General features: G+C 51.4%; 8 protein-coding genes across 8 annotated transcripts; 4 read left to right on the forward strand and 4 right to left on the reverse strand.

Moving 5' to 3' along the window:
• Positions 1 to 850: 850 nt before the first annotated feature.
• On the forward strand, positions 851 to 1592 carry N7473_010803 (uncharacterized protein; the record flags this gene model as incomplete). The annotated part of the gene is made up of 3 exons (XM_057156742.1): positions 851 to 1007; positions 1069 to 1303; positions 1484 to 1592. 3 exons carry the CDS (start codon positions 851 to 853, stop codon positions 1590 to 1592), a joined length of 501 nt encoding a protein of 166 aa, XP_057005397.1.
• Positions 1593 to 2753: 1161 nt separating this feature from the next.
• N7473_010804 (uncharacterized protein) lies at positions 2754 to 3902 on the reverse strand (the record flags this gene model as incomplete). Its single annotated transcript, XM_057156743.1, has 1 exon — positions 2754 to 3902. The coding sequence occupies one exon, from the start codon at positions 3900 to 3902 to the stop codon at positions 2754 to 2756; it is 1149 nt and encodes a 382-aa protein (XP_057005398.1).
• Positions 3903 to 4562: 660 nt separating this feature from the next.
• On the reverse strand, positions 4563 to 5681 carry N7473_010805 (Ac45/VOA1 transmembrane domain-containing protein; the record flags this gene model as incomplete). The annotated part of the gene is made up of 5 exons (XM_057156744.1): positions 4563 to 4702; positions 4758 to 5000; positions 5047 to 5151; positions 5228 to 5526; positions 5587 to 5681. 5 exons carry the CDS (start codon positions 5679 to 5681, stop codon positions 4563 to 4565), a joined length of 882 nt encoding a protein of 293 aa, XP_057005399.1.
• Positions 5682 to 5902: 221 nt separating this feature from the next.
• N7473_010806 (rRNA-processing protein RRP17) lies at positions 5903 to 6626 on the forward strand (the record flags this gene model as incomplete). The annotated part of the gene is made up of 2 exons (XM_057156745.1): positions 5903 to 6079; positions 6147 to 6626. The coding sequence occupies 2 exons, from the start codon at positions 5903 to 5905 to the stop codon at positions 6624 to 6626; spliced, it is 657 nt and encodes a 218-aa protein (XP_057005400.1).
• A 351-nt stretch (positions 6627 to 6977) lies between these two features.
• On the reverse strand, positions 6978 to 7699 carry N7473_010807 (tropomyosin; the record flags this gene model as incomplete). The annotated part of the gene is made up of 3 exons (XM_057156746.1): positions 6978 to 7140; positions 7213 to 7517; positions 7682 to 7699. The coding sequence occupies 3 exons, from the start codon at positions 7697 to 7699 to the stop codon at positions 6978 to 6980; spliced, it is 486 nt and encodes a 161-aa protein (XP_057005401.1).
• Positions 7700 to 8122: 423 nt separating this feature from the next.
• Positions 8123 to 10035, forward strand: N7473_010808 (uncharacterized protein). The gene is made up of 3 exons (XM_057156747.1): positions 8123 to 8438; positions 8509 to 8748; positions 8806 to 10035. Exons 1-3 carry the CDS (start codon positions 8210 to 8212, stop codon positions 9588 to 9590), a joined length of 1254 nt encoding a protein of 417 aa, XP_057005402.1. The 5' UTR covers positions 8123 to 8209; the 3' UTR covers positions 9591 to 10035.
• A 236-nt stretch (positions 10036 to 10271) lies between these two features.
• Positions 10272 to 12494, forward strand: N7473_010809 (putative cyclopropane-fatty-acyl-phospholipid synthase). Its single transcript, XM_057156748.1, has 4 exons — positions 10272 to 10406; positions 10505 to 10991; positions 11057 to 11808; positions 11869 to 12494. The coding sequence occupies exons 1-4, from the start codon at positions 10299 to 10301 to the stop codon at positions 12076 to 12078; spliced, it is 1557 nt and encodes a 518-aa protein (XP_057005403.1). The 5' UTR covers positions 10272 to 10298; the 3' UTR covers positions 12079 to 12494.
• A 351-nt stretch (positions 12495 to 12845) lies between these two features.
• Positions 12846 to 13975, reverse strand: N7473_010810 (RTA1 domain-containing protein; the record flags this gene model as incomplete). The annotated part of the gene is made up of 4 exons (XM_057156749.1): positions 12846 to 12984; positions 13043 to 13117; positions 13185 to 13674; positions 13759 to 13975. Coding segments are annotated over 4 exons (921 nt in total), but the record flags the coding sequence as incomplete, so codon positions are not given.
• Between the last annotated feature and the right edge of the window lie 470 nt (positions 13976 to 14445).

Consider the following 14445-nt stretch of genomic DNA (forward strand, 5'->3'; position numbering starts at 1 on the left):
GTCCATGTTTGACGGGGCCTAAGAGACGAGAATAGATTGATAATGAACCTTGATCACCATTCTTGGTTGCTTCTCTTGGCGAGATGTATCGGAATAGGAACCTGGCGAGTGTGGTGGTTTGTGAGAACGAAATAAGAAGAATGGTTTAGCTGAAGGCGACTGCAAGCTTCCTGGACGGCTCATCTTGGATCGAGTTCGCGTGGGATGGTAGACAAAGTCGTGTATATACGTGCACACTTCTGCATATCAAACAATCAAGATGGGATGAGAGCAAATAGTCCAGGGAAACTTCCGGGTCGTTTATAAGATTTCATGGTTATAGGTTCAGCAGGGAGCCTGGAGTTGGATGGTTTCCAATTCTACCCCGGTATTCATTTGTTTTGCCTAATCCATCCGAGATAAAACAGATAGCATAAGTTATTTCTTGAAGGCTGAAACGGGTCAAAAAGCTGCACGAAGTTGTGGCGTTATTTATTGAACACTCGAGGCTGCTATCTTTGGTAAGATCATACAACGGCGCCTCGGATAGTGACCCAACAGTAAAGGACTAAAGAATTTACAAAGCTTTCAACAAATAAGATCCCCATTGAGCGTGTCAATCAATATTGGAGGGCTTGTTTTCTTGGATTCGGGCCGGACTGGCTTTGTAGAGAGACAAAGAAACCTCCCAGGCCTCCAGGGCTGGCTGGGACACACTAGTCATCTCCGGCCTCCAAGACAAGGAACAAAGAAGAAATGAATATGAGACAGGAAACTTCCATGAGAATAAAAAAAGGTTCTTCACCTTCTCCAGCTCTTTTTCCCTCCCGAAAATCACCAAACATTCTCGAATCATGGCATTCGGCTTGAAATGGCTGAGGGATTGGAGCCCATGTGGGAAAACCTATCAGTGATTCAGAGTCGCTGGCCCGATAACCGTCTGGACCTATACCTGTTGAAAGAAACTCTGTGGAATGTCCTCATGGCCCTTGACTACGTACACACTGAACGCAAAATTATTCATACTAGTAGGGGATTATGCAAAAGCCTTGCTGTGTGAGATTTGTTAACGCTTCTTGTCCTGACCAGATATCAAAGCGGATAATATCCTCGTGTCAATTGCGGACTCTGCTATCTTGCAGCAGTTCGAGGAGGATGAGCACACTTACCCATCGCCCCGGAAATTTGTAGGGGGAAGAACGATCTACCAATCACGGTCTTGGAGGGAACCCAGAGAGTATGGCATGCCCATGCTGACTGACTTTGGTGCAGCTGTATTCGGGGAGGAGAAACACAACCACGATGCCCAGCCAGGCGCCTACAGGTCACCGGAGATAATGATAAAGGCGGATTGGGACTATGCCATTGATATTTGAAATTATTTGAAATGTCGGATACATGGTAAGTCTGTTTATTACAGTCCATGAGTTTCCTATTGCTGATTATGAATGGCAGGCTTGGGATTTATCCCCGGGACACTCTTTGTTCTCTGGTCAGGATCCAGAGAGAAAAAGCTATCTCACAAGGGTACATTTGGCGGAGGTAATTGGGCTTCTGAAACCACCCCCTGCGGATTTGATCAAGCGTGGCAAGAGAAGTCTCGAGTGATTTGACGAAAATGGTGAGGTCATTGTTCGTTCTCTTGGTCGTATCTGTATCGAGTGCTGACTATGATTTAGGCAAGTGGAAATTCGATGATGTGGCAATCCCTGCAAGAGGCCTGGAGGAAGAGGAAAAGTATTTCGAAGGGGAAGAGAAAATAATGTTCTTGGCCTTCTTGAGGAAGATGTTACAATGGCGTCCCGAGGACAGGCAGACGGCAAAGGAACTACTCACAGATCCTTGGTTTGAAGAGGGACCCTCAGAGCTTGGTTTATGAACTTCTGGAGTTTCAAGTTTCTATTTTAGAAATGGACATGTTCAATTCTCTTTCGAACGCCCGAGGTGAAACCTAACAATCTAGAGGATCTACAAGTATCCTAGAAAACAACCGGAGAGGAAAGTAGATATCAACTTCAAAGCATGGACAGCACTCACGGTTGATACAATTCCATGTTCGCACGTGAAATGACTGTGATAGAATGAATACATAGCCTAGCAGAGACCCAATAGAGGGTTTACGGAGTGTCGTTCTCGGCATCTTCCTTCCCAGATGATCTGCTGTACTCGGCAAAGTTCTACTAGCTTTCAATATCACTTTTGTCTTCTTCGACGATCGTACTTCCAAGGCAAGGGTGGCCTCCACTTGAAGCCCTAAATTTACTCTGTTGTGCTCCATCCATTGGAGACGAAATTGATGCAACCAGCTAATTCATGGGAGTTGGACATGAATGGCAACCCGTCCTAAGGTAGGTACCACCTTGCTGAGATACCACCAACCATGTCCTTCCATCGACAATGTAGGCTGCTATTCAATGGAGGGCTTGGATTAAGAAGGATGCCGGGATCTTAAACCCCGGATAGACATGCTAATCATGGCAAAAACCAATGGATGTACTCATTGTGCTGCCATGAGGGAATTTGGAGATGAAGGGATTATATTATCAGATCACAGCTCGCTTTATGAACATGAAATTTGACCTAGATGGAAAGTAAATACGAGACACAACAATGCAGAAAGGGTCCAAAAGCTCCAAAGAACGCCAGTGCGTTCGAAGACGGAGAGTAATAAAAGAAAATAACTTGAAATATGGCACAAAGAAACCAAGAATAGATCAAAGTTGGAAATGAGCCGCCCATACTCATCCTTGTCATTATGGACTTGAGACTAATGATCATCGCCGACCAGAGTCCGGTTGACGACCGAGACCAGATTCGGAATGACGGGGTGATGTATGGCTTTCGAAAAGATCCTCGAGATATGCGCTCGGTGCACGACCCTGCGGTGCCTGGCTGAGATTCAGGGAGCTGGTGGAAGCGCCGAGATGCGAATGGCGAGTGTGCGGCATCTCGGGGTATCCACCAACCGCGGGCAGAGATGGGGAGGATCCTGCATGGAATGCAGTGGGCGAGGAGAGACCAGCAGTGGGGGAGTAGATGTTGGTCTGCGACCCGCTCGCATCCCTTACTGGCGTGGAGGTACCAGCGGCAGCATAGTACCCGGCGGGCAGGTAACTCGAACCACGGTTACCCGCGTTATTGAGACTATGATGCGATCCAGCACCGCCGGCGGTTGGCGAAAAGAACAAGCCGCTGTTTGTGCTGGGACCTCGCTTCGAGGGCTTATAGCTTGCGCGAGTGGCTGCCCCGAGCTTATCGAGGGATACATCGTTGCCCGCTGTAGCCGCATAGACTCCGTGGGAGCGCTTCCTTCCACCGCCCCGTCGCGCCAGTCGTTTCTTGTCGGAGGTTTGTGCAAGGGCTGCGCGGCGCACTGAGCGGTTCACAGACCATGCGACCATGCCGCGCCAGGCAAGGACCGCCAGCCCGATCAACCCTAGGATTGCGCCGACGGCGATAAACACCGTACCCTCCGGGACATTCGTTGTCTGCATATACGGCGCATTTGCGGTAGGAGGGACGGTCACGACCGGGCCGGACGTAGAGGTTGAAGATGAGGATGTTGAGTCGGTTGTTGTGGAAACGGACGATGTTGTGCTAGAGGTGGAGGAAGTAGAGGAAGTCGACGAGGAGGACGTCGTCGACGTAGTTGACATGGTCGTAGATGTTGTAGACGAGGAAGAAGTCGTGCTAGAGGTGGACTTCGTTGTCGATGTCGATGAAGAGGAGGACGAGGTGCTGGTCACGCTAGAGGTGGTGGAGGAGGGATCAGCGGTGGTGGTCTGGGCGGCATCCGTTGTAGTAGAGGTCGACTTCGCATCCGCTGGCTCTGCAGCCACACGAGCGGTAATGGCGAGCAGCAGTACCAAGAGGAAGATGAATGACGGCTGGGCCTTCCCGAGCCCGCGCCGTGAGAGTCTCATCTTGTTCTGGTTTCCTCGCTCGCTCTGTCAATATGTAAAGGAATCGGATGTTCTCCACAGCGGGTCAGCTGGGGTAGTTGGCAATCAATAGCGAGTGTGTAGAGACACAGGAATCGGTCAAATCGTTAACAGCGCACTCCTGAGAGCTGGACTCGAGTCAAAGGCTCTCAAATATTGGGGGCCAATCTCTTTCAGCGCCCGGAATGCGTGGTTGAAGCCGTTCCCCTGACAGGATCTGTGGGGCTCCACACTCTTGACAGATTCCAATTCAGGGATACACCATTGACATCTCCAGGTAAAACGAATGACTGTCTCCCAACAGGAAGCAACGAGTGTCTGAGGGTTCGGAGAGGGGAAAAGGGTCTCTTTGGGTAAGCGAGAACACGGAGGAAAGCTAAACGACACCAAGTTACTGCGCTAAATTAAGTGCCTGAACGCGGAGGCCGGAGGCCTGAGGCCTCAGGCGTGCGGCTTGAGGGGGTGTCACATGATGATGGCTTGAATTCTACCAGAAAAATCGCAGTGTGATGTATCATACATAAACACAAAAGAATGGTGCCCCTGACCCCGAAAAGACGCAAATAATTCAATTGTAGCATGCATCGAGCAAGGTATTATCTTGGAGTCGACGACTGCCACCAAAATAGTGCCCGTCCAAAGTTACTGCTGCTTTTTCTGCACAGCAGCGGAAGTATCCTTCTCAAATGCAGCATAAGGAACCCGAAGGCTGCTTACGGCGCTGATAGCGATATAAAGGATGATCAGGCAGAGGAATGTGGCCATGAATCCCATAAAAAGTCCTGCCAGGGAGTTAGAACAAGATAAAAGAGTAATCATAAGGAAGCGAATACAAACCGGGGGTAAAGAATTGGTATTCGTCAAACAGAGAGGTTTGGCGATCCGACTCCGACGCGCTAGAGTATGAGGAGTGGGAGGAGTAGTCGCGCTTGAGTTCCATACGAACAGAGTCGGGATAGGCATCCTCGGTCTCGTAGACGACTGAGTCGGTCTCGGGGAACTCCCTCGGCGAGGTGACATAGACAAGAGTATACTTGGAGGAGGAAGGAATGCGGTCGATGATGTCGGCAATCAGTCCATCTATGAATATTAGAAGACTAGTCGTCGACAATCAAGCTCCACGTACCGTTGTTGGAGAGCTGGTCGGCACGGTCCGAACCAAGCGAGAGCATGGGGAATTCGATGTCGATAATCCGAGGACCGGACTCAAAGTATGAGGGGTATGATCCAGCTATTGGTCCTTGTGAGTCCTGGTTTCCAAGCTATAACCCGCCACCATTGAAGCCGGGCCGGCCGTAGCAACTCACAAGAGCCGTCAACGACGGTAGTCTGGGCCTGGCACTTCTCCTCCAAAAGGCCCTTGATTTGCTTAACCTCCAAAAGACCAGCCACCTCGTTGACGCTCATCTTCGATCGGATAGACTTGTCCTTGCCTAGCATCTTCGCGCCGAGGCGGGGTGCCGACTTGCGGGTCGCGAAGTCAGAGCTATGCACGCCAGGCTGGTTGACGACGACATAGTATTCTGACGGGCAAGCTCCAAGAGCAGAAGAAAGATCACCGAATAGCGAGGCGCTGGTCTTGATGTTTGCGGAGTTCGCTAGGACCCTACATGCAGGAGGAGCTGGTTAGCTGGCCATAGTTTCAAGACGGACTCAAGCTGCTTACTCGGAGGTCGATGCAAGGAAGAATGGAGAAGTGTCACGGAAGGCATCGACTGCAGCTGCCCCGAGGGCGACTAGCCCAAACCTGCTCAAATGCATTGTGCTTTGTGGAGGAGTCGCTGGGGTGGATGATGATGATGCCAACGGGAGGTCCGACTTGGCCTCGGAGGCGGTCGCCCAGAGTCCGGGCCCGCTGCGGCGTCTGAGCTTTTGGAGACGCTACTTTTTTTTCTGGTTGGACAGAACACAGTCCCACGACCAGACACTGGGGGTCTCTTGAACGATTTTATTGTACCATTTACTCTGAATCCTTTTACACAATGGGTCCACCCGTTAAACGTCGCAAGACCTCCAAGGTCGAAGAAGTCAGTTTCGACGCAGCCGCCCGCGAAGAATTCTTGACTGGATTTCGGAAGCGAAAGCAACAGCGCATCAAGCATGCGCAGGAGATCGCGATCAAGCGGATGAAAGAAGAGAAGCGACAGGATCGCGCAAAGGTGTGAAATGAATTTATCCAGATTTTGGCCAACCAACAACATTCACTAATCGATTGTCCGCGTTTAGCTTCGTGAAGAGCGAGCAGCAGAATTCAGACGAGCGATGGAAGAGCACAAACTACAGCTGAAGCGTCTCAAGGAGGAGGACATGAGTGATAATAGCGACACAAATGCCGACGAGGAGAGCGACGACGAATGGGAGGGTATTGAGGAACCGCCCGCGGTTGACTACGAGGCCGAATATATCGACGAAGACAAGTACACTACCGTCACCGTGGAGGAGATAGACTCTTCGAGAGAGGGCCTACGCAAGTCGATTCTGGGAGAAGACTCGGACGAGGAAGAGAACAAGGCCAAGGCAGAGGCAGCTGCGAAGAAGAGGGAGGAGGAAGAAGCCGAGGCCGCCAAAAAGAGGAAAGTGACGGCCGACAAGCCCAAGAAGAAGAAGAAGCAGTTCCGGTATGAAAGCAAGCAGGATCGGAAACTCGCGGCTGCCAAGCAGCGCTTGACAAAGGCGAAGAAGGCCAAGGCCCGGAGGGAGAAATGATGAGATGTACAATTCTGAAGGAAGTGTCTCTCGCAAAAAAAGCGATTCATACATGTTATACCATCTAGCAACTACTTAGGAGTTTCGAAAATTCTGGCGTTTAATCAAATCTATGATTCACAAGACCGACGCTGGCGACAGAAGAACGGTAATTAATTTGCAAGACAAAACTGGCACCATAGTCAACATCGCATATGTGCTATTGGGGACGCGGTCTCCAAAAGCATGGTAGGGGAAGCAACACAAGACTGGTTACAAAATGAAGCAAGCAGACAGATGGAAAGGGGAGTAGCCTGCATCCAACCCCAACGTCTCTCGACACCCTACACTCAATACCCCAAGTCAGCCAACTCAGACGTTGCTGATGGAGACCTCGAGGTCGTGCAGGTCCTTCTGCAACTCGGCGTGCTTCTTGGCCATCTCCTCGTACTTGGCCTCCCACTGGTCACGCTCCGTCTCGAGGGCCTGGACCTTACGCTCATAGTGGCCGGCCTTGACGTCGGTTTGGCGGAGCCTATAGATCCAGATAGATTAGCAAGGTCTGTTCATAGAAGTGGAAAAGTAAACGTTATCAAGTAGACCATACTTCTCGTTTGTCTCCCGGAGAGTGCGGTCGTTCTCCTCAGCCTCCTCCTCGAGGAGCTGCACGCGCCGCTGAAGGGCCTCGTTCTGGGTGTCGTGCTGGGCACTCTGGTTGGCGGCATCCTTGGCATCCTTGACGGAGCCCTCGAGCTTCTCAACCTCCTCCTCAAGAAGCTGGTTGCGGTGGTTGAGGGATGTGATCTCCTGCTCCTTGGACAGGTTCTCCTGCTCCAGGGTCTTGACCTTGGCCTTCAGCTCCTCGACCTGCTCGTGGGCCTCGTCGGCCTCGAGGCGGAGGGCGCTCATACGCTAGCAAAGAACATAGTTAGCATAATGCCACGGTCAGACGGGTGGATAGAAGTGGGATGGTATGCATAGGCATGGTATGCAAGACGAGGGGCAGGCCAAAAGGGTAAAAGAGACAGCTTGCCAAAGCTACCCCACCAAAACAGGGATGGTAGGCAGACACTTACCTCCTTGATCTTGTCCATGTTGAGATGATTTGAAAGAAGAGAGGGTTGATGAAGAGTAATATGTATGAATGAAGAAAAGTAGTAGGCTTTCGCTCAGCGAGCCGGAGTAGTAGTAGTGGGATGGGGGGGGAGGGATTAGGCCGTGGGGGAGGTCGGAGTTTGGGTAAGGGGAGGAATTCATGGCTGATGGTGTACTTAGTACCCGTTGAGCGGTGACCACGGCCGCCGACCGCAAAGTACCGGGTACTTTGCCTAGTCTTCCATTTAGGTCCTTTAGGTACGTTAGTGACTCCTGCCACGGTACCTGCCGTGTACCGTACACAACCAGCCCCGCTGGCCCCTACCCCAATCACATGGCTCCGATCGCCCTGTCTCCACGGGCAACCACCCAGACAACACTCTAGACTCGTTTGGATCATACGAGCTCTCGACCTTACGCCTCACCAGGTTACCTTCACCGTTTCTTTGTCTGCCACTGCCAGAATCGATCCGTCAGTGTATGCGAAACGACTGCCTCCACACGCCACCATGTTGGCCCTTCGCGACCAGGAGAACCTGGTAAATACCCACCAGACTGCCGCCGCAGCGAAACCCTTGAACCAGGGCATCAACAAAATACCGCCCAAGACTCCCGGCAAGTCAGTGCCGCTCAACGATGAGAACAATCCTCGCGCATTCGGGAAGGGAACAATCAAGGGCAATAAGAGTGGCCAGGAGAATGGAAAACCGGCGTTGAACGCGTTCGTCACGCCTGGGGGTACGTGACCGAGCTCCTTGAGTCAATTGACGCGAAGCTTTGGAGTGGGACTAATAAATTGCTCGTATAGAGACCAGACAACGTGCTGTACTGGGCAACAAAACCACCAACCTCAAGACCAATGCCTTCAAGACTCCAGGTCCATTTGGAGGAACGTCAAAGCCCGAGAAGACAAACAACCGGAGAACCTCGACTGTACAGAGAATCAAGAAGGCGGCTCCTGTAGTTCAGCAGGCCCAGACCAAGGTGTATACTGAGGCTGCTCAAGATGATGTGCCAGACATTGAGTACATGCCACCGAAGCCTACAGGTATGGAAGCGTCTATCGTGCAATTGTATTCAGAAGAAGGTTGCTGACAGCTCATAGCTCTCTTGGATGAGCCCGATGATGTCACCTACGATACTACATTCCCCCAATTCAAACCAAAGCATCGGGCTCTGGGATTAGAGAGTGTTTACGGAAAGCAGGAGATTGGCAGCGATGGCCTGACCAAGAAACAGCGCAAGTTCCAGGAGGATTCCGTCAAGTGCGACAAAATGATCAACGATACGATCATGAAACAGTTGGACAGCATCAGTTTCACCGAGCACACCGAAGATGTGGCAGCTAGAGCCCCGAAACCACGCCTGCAATCAACCCACCGCAGGGCTCCTTCCACCAGCGTGCGTCCTACCCGCCAAGTTCCTACCATTCGATCCCGTGAGGCCGCCGCAGCGCTTGCAGCTCCGCGACCCAGCTCAGCTCCTGTGCGAACCGTTGCTGTTCCCAAGTCCCGAGTTGCGTCTGCAGCATCTGCTTTGATGCCTCGGAAGCATACTCGGACTCCGACCAATCCCTCTTCCATGCGCAGCACTGCCGCAGCAGTCACTTCTAACACGACCGTGGGATACTCCAAGGGTCGCAGTGTCTCATCGACCCTCCGCGAGACTGCTTCCGCACAGAAAGCCGCCAACTCGGAGGCCCTGCTATCCCCCGAAACCTATATGCAGCTCTACGGAATGCCGCCGCTGGACTCTGAGATGTGGATCCGTTGCAAGGCTGCAGGCTGCTTTGACAGTGCGGAAGAGAGTGCTGCTTCACAGGAACTCGAGGAACAGCTGCCGACCTTTGAGGAGGCTGAAGAGGCCGACAGCTTCCAGCTGACGCTGTAATCAGCGCGGCTCAGCACTCACCGCCATGTCACGTTATTACATTGGAATTACGAACTATTGTTGAATCCTGGAATGATTCTATTCGTCTATTCTTGTTGTTTACCTCCTTTTATTTGGGCTGGGATTGGCTGGGTATGACATCAATTTGGGGATGGTGCAAATGGAGAAACTCGGCTGGGTCAGGACAATTATTATTGGCGTATCATAAGGGAATGAATGTCTTTCTCTATTTCCTCTGTCGGGGACTTTTGGCAACCGCGGATCCCACTGTTTCAGGAATCCCCACTCCTTGTGAAGATCGTGCGGAGCCAAGGCCAGTTAAGCGCACGCAAAATGCCAATTGAGCCCTTGCTAGGGAATACCACACAATTGTATATTGTAGCGAATAGAGAGTGTCGGTTGGTATTGAAAAAAAGCAATTATCCTGCAGTCAACCTTATCAGGGGCTTCGTGGTCAACGTGTTCTCTTCCCCATAGCTCCAGAGTGACCCTTGGAAGCCGCGTCGGCTGGGCCGCAGCAGCTCACGGAGGCTGGAGCAGCCACCGAGCACCGAGCACAGAGCACAGGCTGGTACTAAGTTTGCATACTAAGTTTACCAGGCACCACATCCACACTTCACCGCCCCCCGTGGAACTGCCACGATATTATTTACTCCCTTGTCTCTCCTTTTCAACTCCCTCATCCCTCTCAATTGTCAACTCGCCAACATGACGACCCCCCACCCGGAGTCCACTGAGGACTTCGAGTTCATCCAGACTCCGGAAGCTCCCGTGCAGTCCAAGCCTGCCTTCGATTGCGGTGTTCCGACCACGTTGGTGAGTTACTGAGCTAGCGCCCGAGCTCCCACCGAGCTCCCCCTCTCCCCACCCCCAAAGCGACTCCGAGACCAACGCAGCTAAACAATTGTTTCCAGTACCCGGCAATCAAGAATGCCCCCGTTCCCGCCGACTCGCCTGGTAGCGACAGCTTCTCCAATGGCTTGATGATCTTCCTGGTCATCGTGGTGCCTTGGTACCTGGCCCGCCAGGTTGGCGGTGGCTTCTACACCACCATCTTCTTTGCTATCTTCACCACTGTCCCCGTTCTGATGGCCTTCTGGACCGTCTCTTCCTCTATCTCCCCCCGCAAGACCGAGAAGGCCAAGTACTGCGGCCGCCCCGTTGAGTACTACCTGAACTTCCACAGTGAGCATGACCGTGCCACCTACCGTGGCAAGAGCAAGATCCCCATGGAGGTCTTCTACGAGAAGTACTTCAACGGCGAGGTTGACTTCAAGGGCGATGCCCTGGAGGCTCTCGAGTACCGTCACGATTGGGCCAACTTCAAGTTCACCATGGGTCTCTTCAAGCACTTCCTGTTTGGCTTCATCCCTGAGATGCTGCTGCACACTCGTTCCCAGGGTATGTCGTACAATTTTAATTGCAATATTCTGGCCTCATTGATATACTAACTTTGGAATCCCCAGATGAGGAGCAGGTTCGTGACCACTACGACCGCGGTGACGACTTCTACGCTTGGTTCCTTGGCCCCCGCATGATTTACACTTCCGGTATCATCAGCGACATCAACAAGGAGGAGACCCTCGAGGAGCTCCAGGACAACAAGCTGGCCGTTGTTTGTGAGAAGATTGGCATTCAGCCCGGTGACAAGATGCTCGATCTTGGCTGTGGCTGGGGTACTCTCGCCAAGTACGCCTCTGCTCACTATGGTGCCCACGTCACTGGTATCACTCTTGGTCGTAACCAGACTGCTTGGGGTAACAACGGTCTCCGCAAAGCTGGCATCGAGGAGTCCCAGAGCCGCATTGTCTGCGCCGATTACCGTGATTCTCCTCGCGTTGAGGGTGGCTACCAGAAGATTACTTGCCTCGAGATGGCCGAGCACGTCGGTGTCCGTCACTTCTCCAGTTTCTTGTCTCAGGTCTACGACATGCTCGATGACGATGGTGTCTTCTTCCTGCAGATTGCTGGTCTCCGCAAGTCCTGGCAGTACGAGGATCTCATCTGGGGTCTGTTCATGAACAAGTACATCTTCCCCGGTGCTGATGCCTCTACTCCTCTTGGCTTCGTCGTCGACCGCCTTGAGGGTGCCGGCTTCGAGATCAAGGCCGTTGACACTATCGGTGTCCACTACTCTGCCACCCTCTGGCGCTGGTACCGGAACTGGATGGGCAACAAGGACAAAGTTGAGGCCAAGTACGGCAAGCGGTGGTTCCGCGTAAGTTTGCTCATTTTATTCTGAACTCTAGGTCTGTCAGTTGCTGATTTCGTTCCATAGATCTGGGAGTACTTCCTTGCTTCCTCCACCATCACCTCCCGCCAGGGTGGTGCCACCTGCTGGCAGCTCACCCTCGTCAAGAACATCAACTCCACCCACCGTGTTGATGGCATCAAGACCCAGTTCGGTCTCACCGCTGCCCGCGAGGCCGCCATCGAGCGTGCCAACGGCACCCTCCCCAAGGCCCACATCATCAAGAAGGACCTGTAAACGTCCGATTCGAATTGCCCCTCCTTCCCTCAAAGCTTCAATCCTATCCCATGGGATCTTTGGAGCTCCGAGGGAACGAAAGAATCGGAAATGATGCGGCGTGCCCTATGGGTTCCGCAGCCCCTGTGACTGCGAACATGAATGTTTGTTAGGACACGCATGATACGAGTATGAATGGAAGTGAATAGATCCACGACCAAAAGTGTTGAAGATGTGTTGAGGGTAGTTGAGCTGGATCTATCCAGACGTGTGATGTATGCTTATGCCCCGGCGGCGGCTTGTATCGGGTCTGAATTAGATCTTTATGTCATGTCTTTCCTTGTATCGAATAGGATATGAATGGTTACGGAATTGTCATAAAAGGGGGTTTCCATTGTCTTTATTCTATTAAACATGAATTGATAATCATATCTTTCTGATGATCTTACTGTATGCAAAGTCATGCATAACTTGGTCGCAAAGCTTTAATGCCGCTTGGTATTGTGTTCATCCATTCTCTCATACCAAAGTCTCGTGAACTTCCTCCTACTTGGCTTTGGCATTTTCTTGTCTATGGCTGGGAAAGAATCAAAAGGCACAAACGGTCTATTATTAGTCTAATTCTTCACCAAACAAACAAGCTCCCAAGGAAATCTTCGATCGTCAATCATAAAATCAGGGTAGAAAGAAATAAGTACAGATTCAAAGCACAAAACAGTCAACCCAAATCTCAACTAATGCCGACATCGTCCTCGTGGAGTAAGTGGGTGCATAGTTTATGCCATACTATGGCCGCCGTTGTACTCGGTCTTTTGCTCCAGAAGAACAGTATCCTCCACAGTCGATTTGGGTGTTTCTCCACGCATTTGCTTAAAGCAATACCCTGGATGGGCGATGCAAAGCACCGCAACCGCCACAGCACACATCCTGTATGTTATCATGGTTAGCGTGACCGGCTGGAAGATGGCATATGATATAAACTTACGCAGACTCAAAAACGATGAATCCAACTTCATCTTGCATGATCTTATTCCTCCAACCTCCCGCCATCTCCGCAATACTGTAGTCGTCTTCTGTTGGTATCGAAGCCGCACTCCAGGAGTACAGGGGTAAGGGAAATAACGTACCGATAAACACACCTCACAAAAGTCATAATAAAACAAACCACAATCCCCGCACAAAACCCCCAAAACCTTCGACTCTCCCAAACCTTCTTCGCCTCCCCCTCAAGCTGATACTTCGGCGTCCTCTTAACCCTCAAAAAAAACAACACCGAAAGACCCCCAAAAACTGACAACGTAGCGACCTGCCACACAATTCCCGCCATCATAACATTACTTCCAATCGCACTGCCCTGGCTAGTCGTCGCCGTAGCCGCGAGTCCACCGCCCGCACCTTGCAAGGACAACGAGATAAGATCGCAGGTCACGAAGATGTAGGGGTACCATTTCGCCTTGAGTGGCGAGAATTTTGGGCCTAGCACGTTTACTTCGTGCTTTAGGGTTAGGTAGATTGCGGCGGACCAGAATGCGGGGGCCATTGTTAGGGTGCAGATTTGGGTCTCGAAACCGGCGGAGGAGTAGGCGTTGGAGTGGAGAATTATGCGGCCGATGTAGCCTGCAACGAAGCAGAAGTTTTATTAGATTTGCGGTTTCATTTCGGTGTATGGCTTGTGAGTGTCGGTTGGTGTGTTGTACTCACCGATGACTTCCGATATAGCACCGAGAATAACTGCTATACCGAAGGACCACATGCGCCATTTGAGCATTTGGATGAATTGTATTAGGGCACAGAGCCCGAAGCTTATGGCGAATGCATAGCTTGCTGCGATGTTGGGGGCGTAACCGTAGATGGACCCTGATACGGGACAATCGGGGGTTACCTCTGTACAGTCAGGGGTGGAGCGGTTGACGAGCATGATTGCAAAGATAAATCGGTTTCTAGGAGATGAGATTGGAAGGGGAATTTGTTCTCTGCTGTGCCTTCTTTTTATCGGGGAGCGGGTGAAAGGATTGAATTTATAGATTGTAGTTGAGAACGAATTTTGCTTCAAGTATAGAAATTTTCCTCCTTAGGCCCGACTCAGACTTTCCAGACTTCAGCTTCCTGGCTAGCTTGGAGTAAACTCAACGCAACAATGCTGAGCCAAGACTTTCTACCCATTTTGAAGCCATACTAAGGAAGTTGAGGCTATGGTTTGATGACTTGACGGCCGTAGGGCCAACATTTGCTAACTGTTGAGATTGCGGCTAGATACCGCTTCGGCAGAAAGGGGGTGAACTAGGCGAATATCAAACCCTCTTTAATGACGGTCTTACCAAGCTTCTCGATTATCATGTTTCTGGTATAGATCCGCGGACTATCCATAGCTTGAATGCCCATCTATGG

This window comes from Penicillium subrubescens, assembly GCF_028828155.1.
Source record: "Penicillium subrubescens strain IBT 31985 chromosome Unknown utg000007l_segment0_segment0, whole genome shotgun sequence".
NCBI classification, from domain to species: domain Eukaryota; kingdom Fungi; phylum Ascomycota; class Eurotiomycetes; order Eurotiales; family Aspergillaceae; genus Penicillium; species Penicillium subrubescens.

Bases quoted from the DNA above. Each gene is read 5' to 3' on its own strand.
- N7473_010808 (XM_057156747.1), top strand. From the start codon at position 8,210: ATGTTGGCCCTTCGCGACCAGGAGAACCTGGTAAATACCCACCAGACT. The intron at 8,439-8,508 runs GTACGTGACCGA...TTGCTCGTATAG, and splicing joins CGCGTTCGTCACGCCTGGGG to AGACCAGACAACGTGCTGTA. The intron at 8,749-8,805 runs GTATGGAAGCGT...GACAGCTCATAG, and splicing joins CATGCCACCGAAGCCTACAG to CTCTCTTGGATGAGCCCGAT.
- N7473_010809 (XM_057156748.1), top strand. From the start codon at position 10,299: ATGACGACCCCCCACCCGGAGTCCACTGAGGACTTCGAGTTCATCCAG. The intron at 10,407-10,504 runs GTGAGTTACTGA...AATTGTTTCCAG, and splicing joins GCGGTGTTCCGACCACGTTG to TACCCGGCAATCAAGAATGC. The intron at 10,992-11,056 runs GTATGTCGTACA...TGGAATCCCCAG, and splicing joins GCTGCACACTCGTTCCCAGG to ATGAGGAGCAGGTTCGTGAC.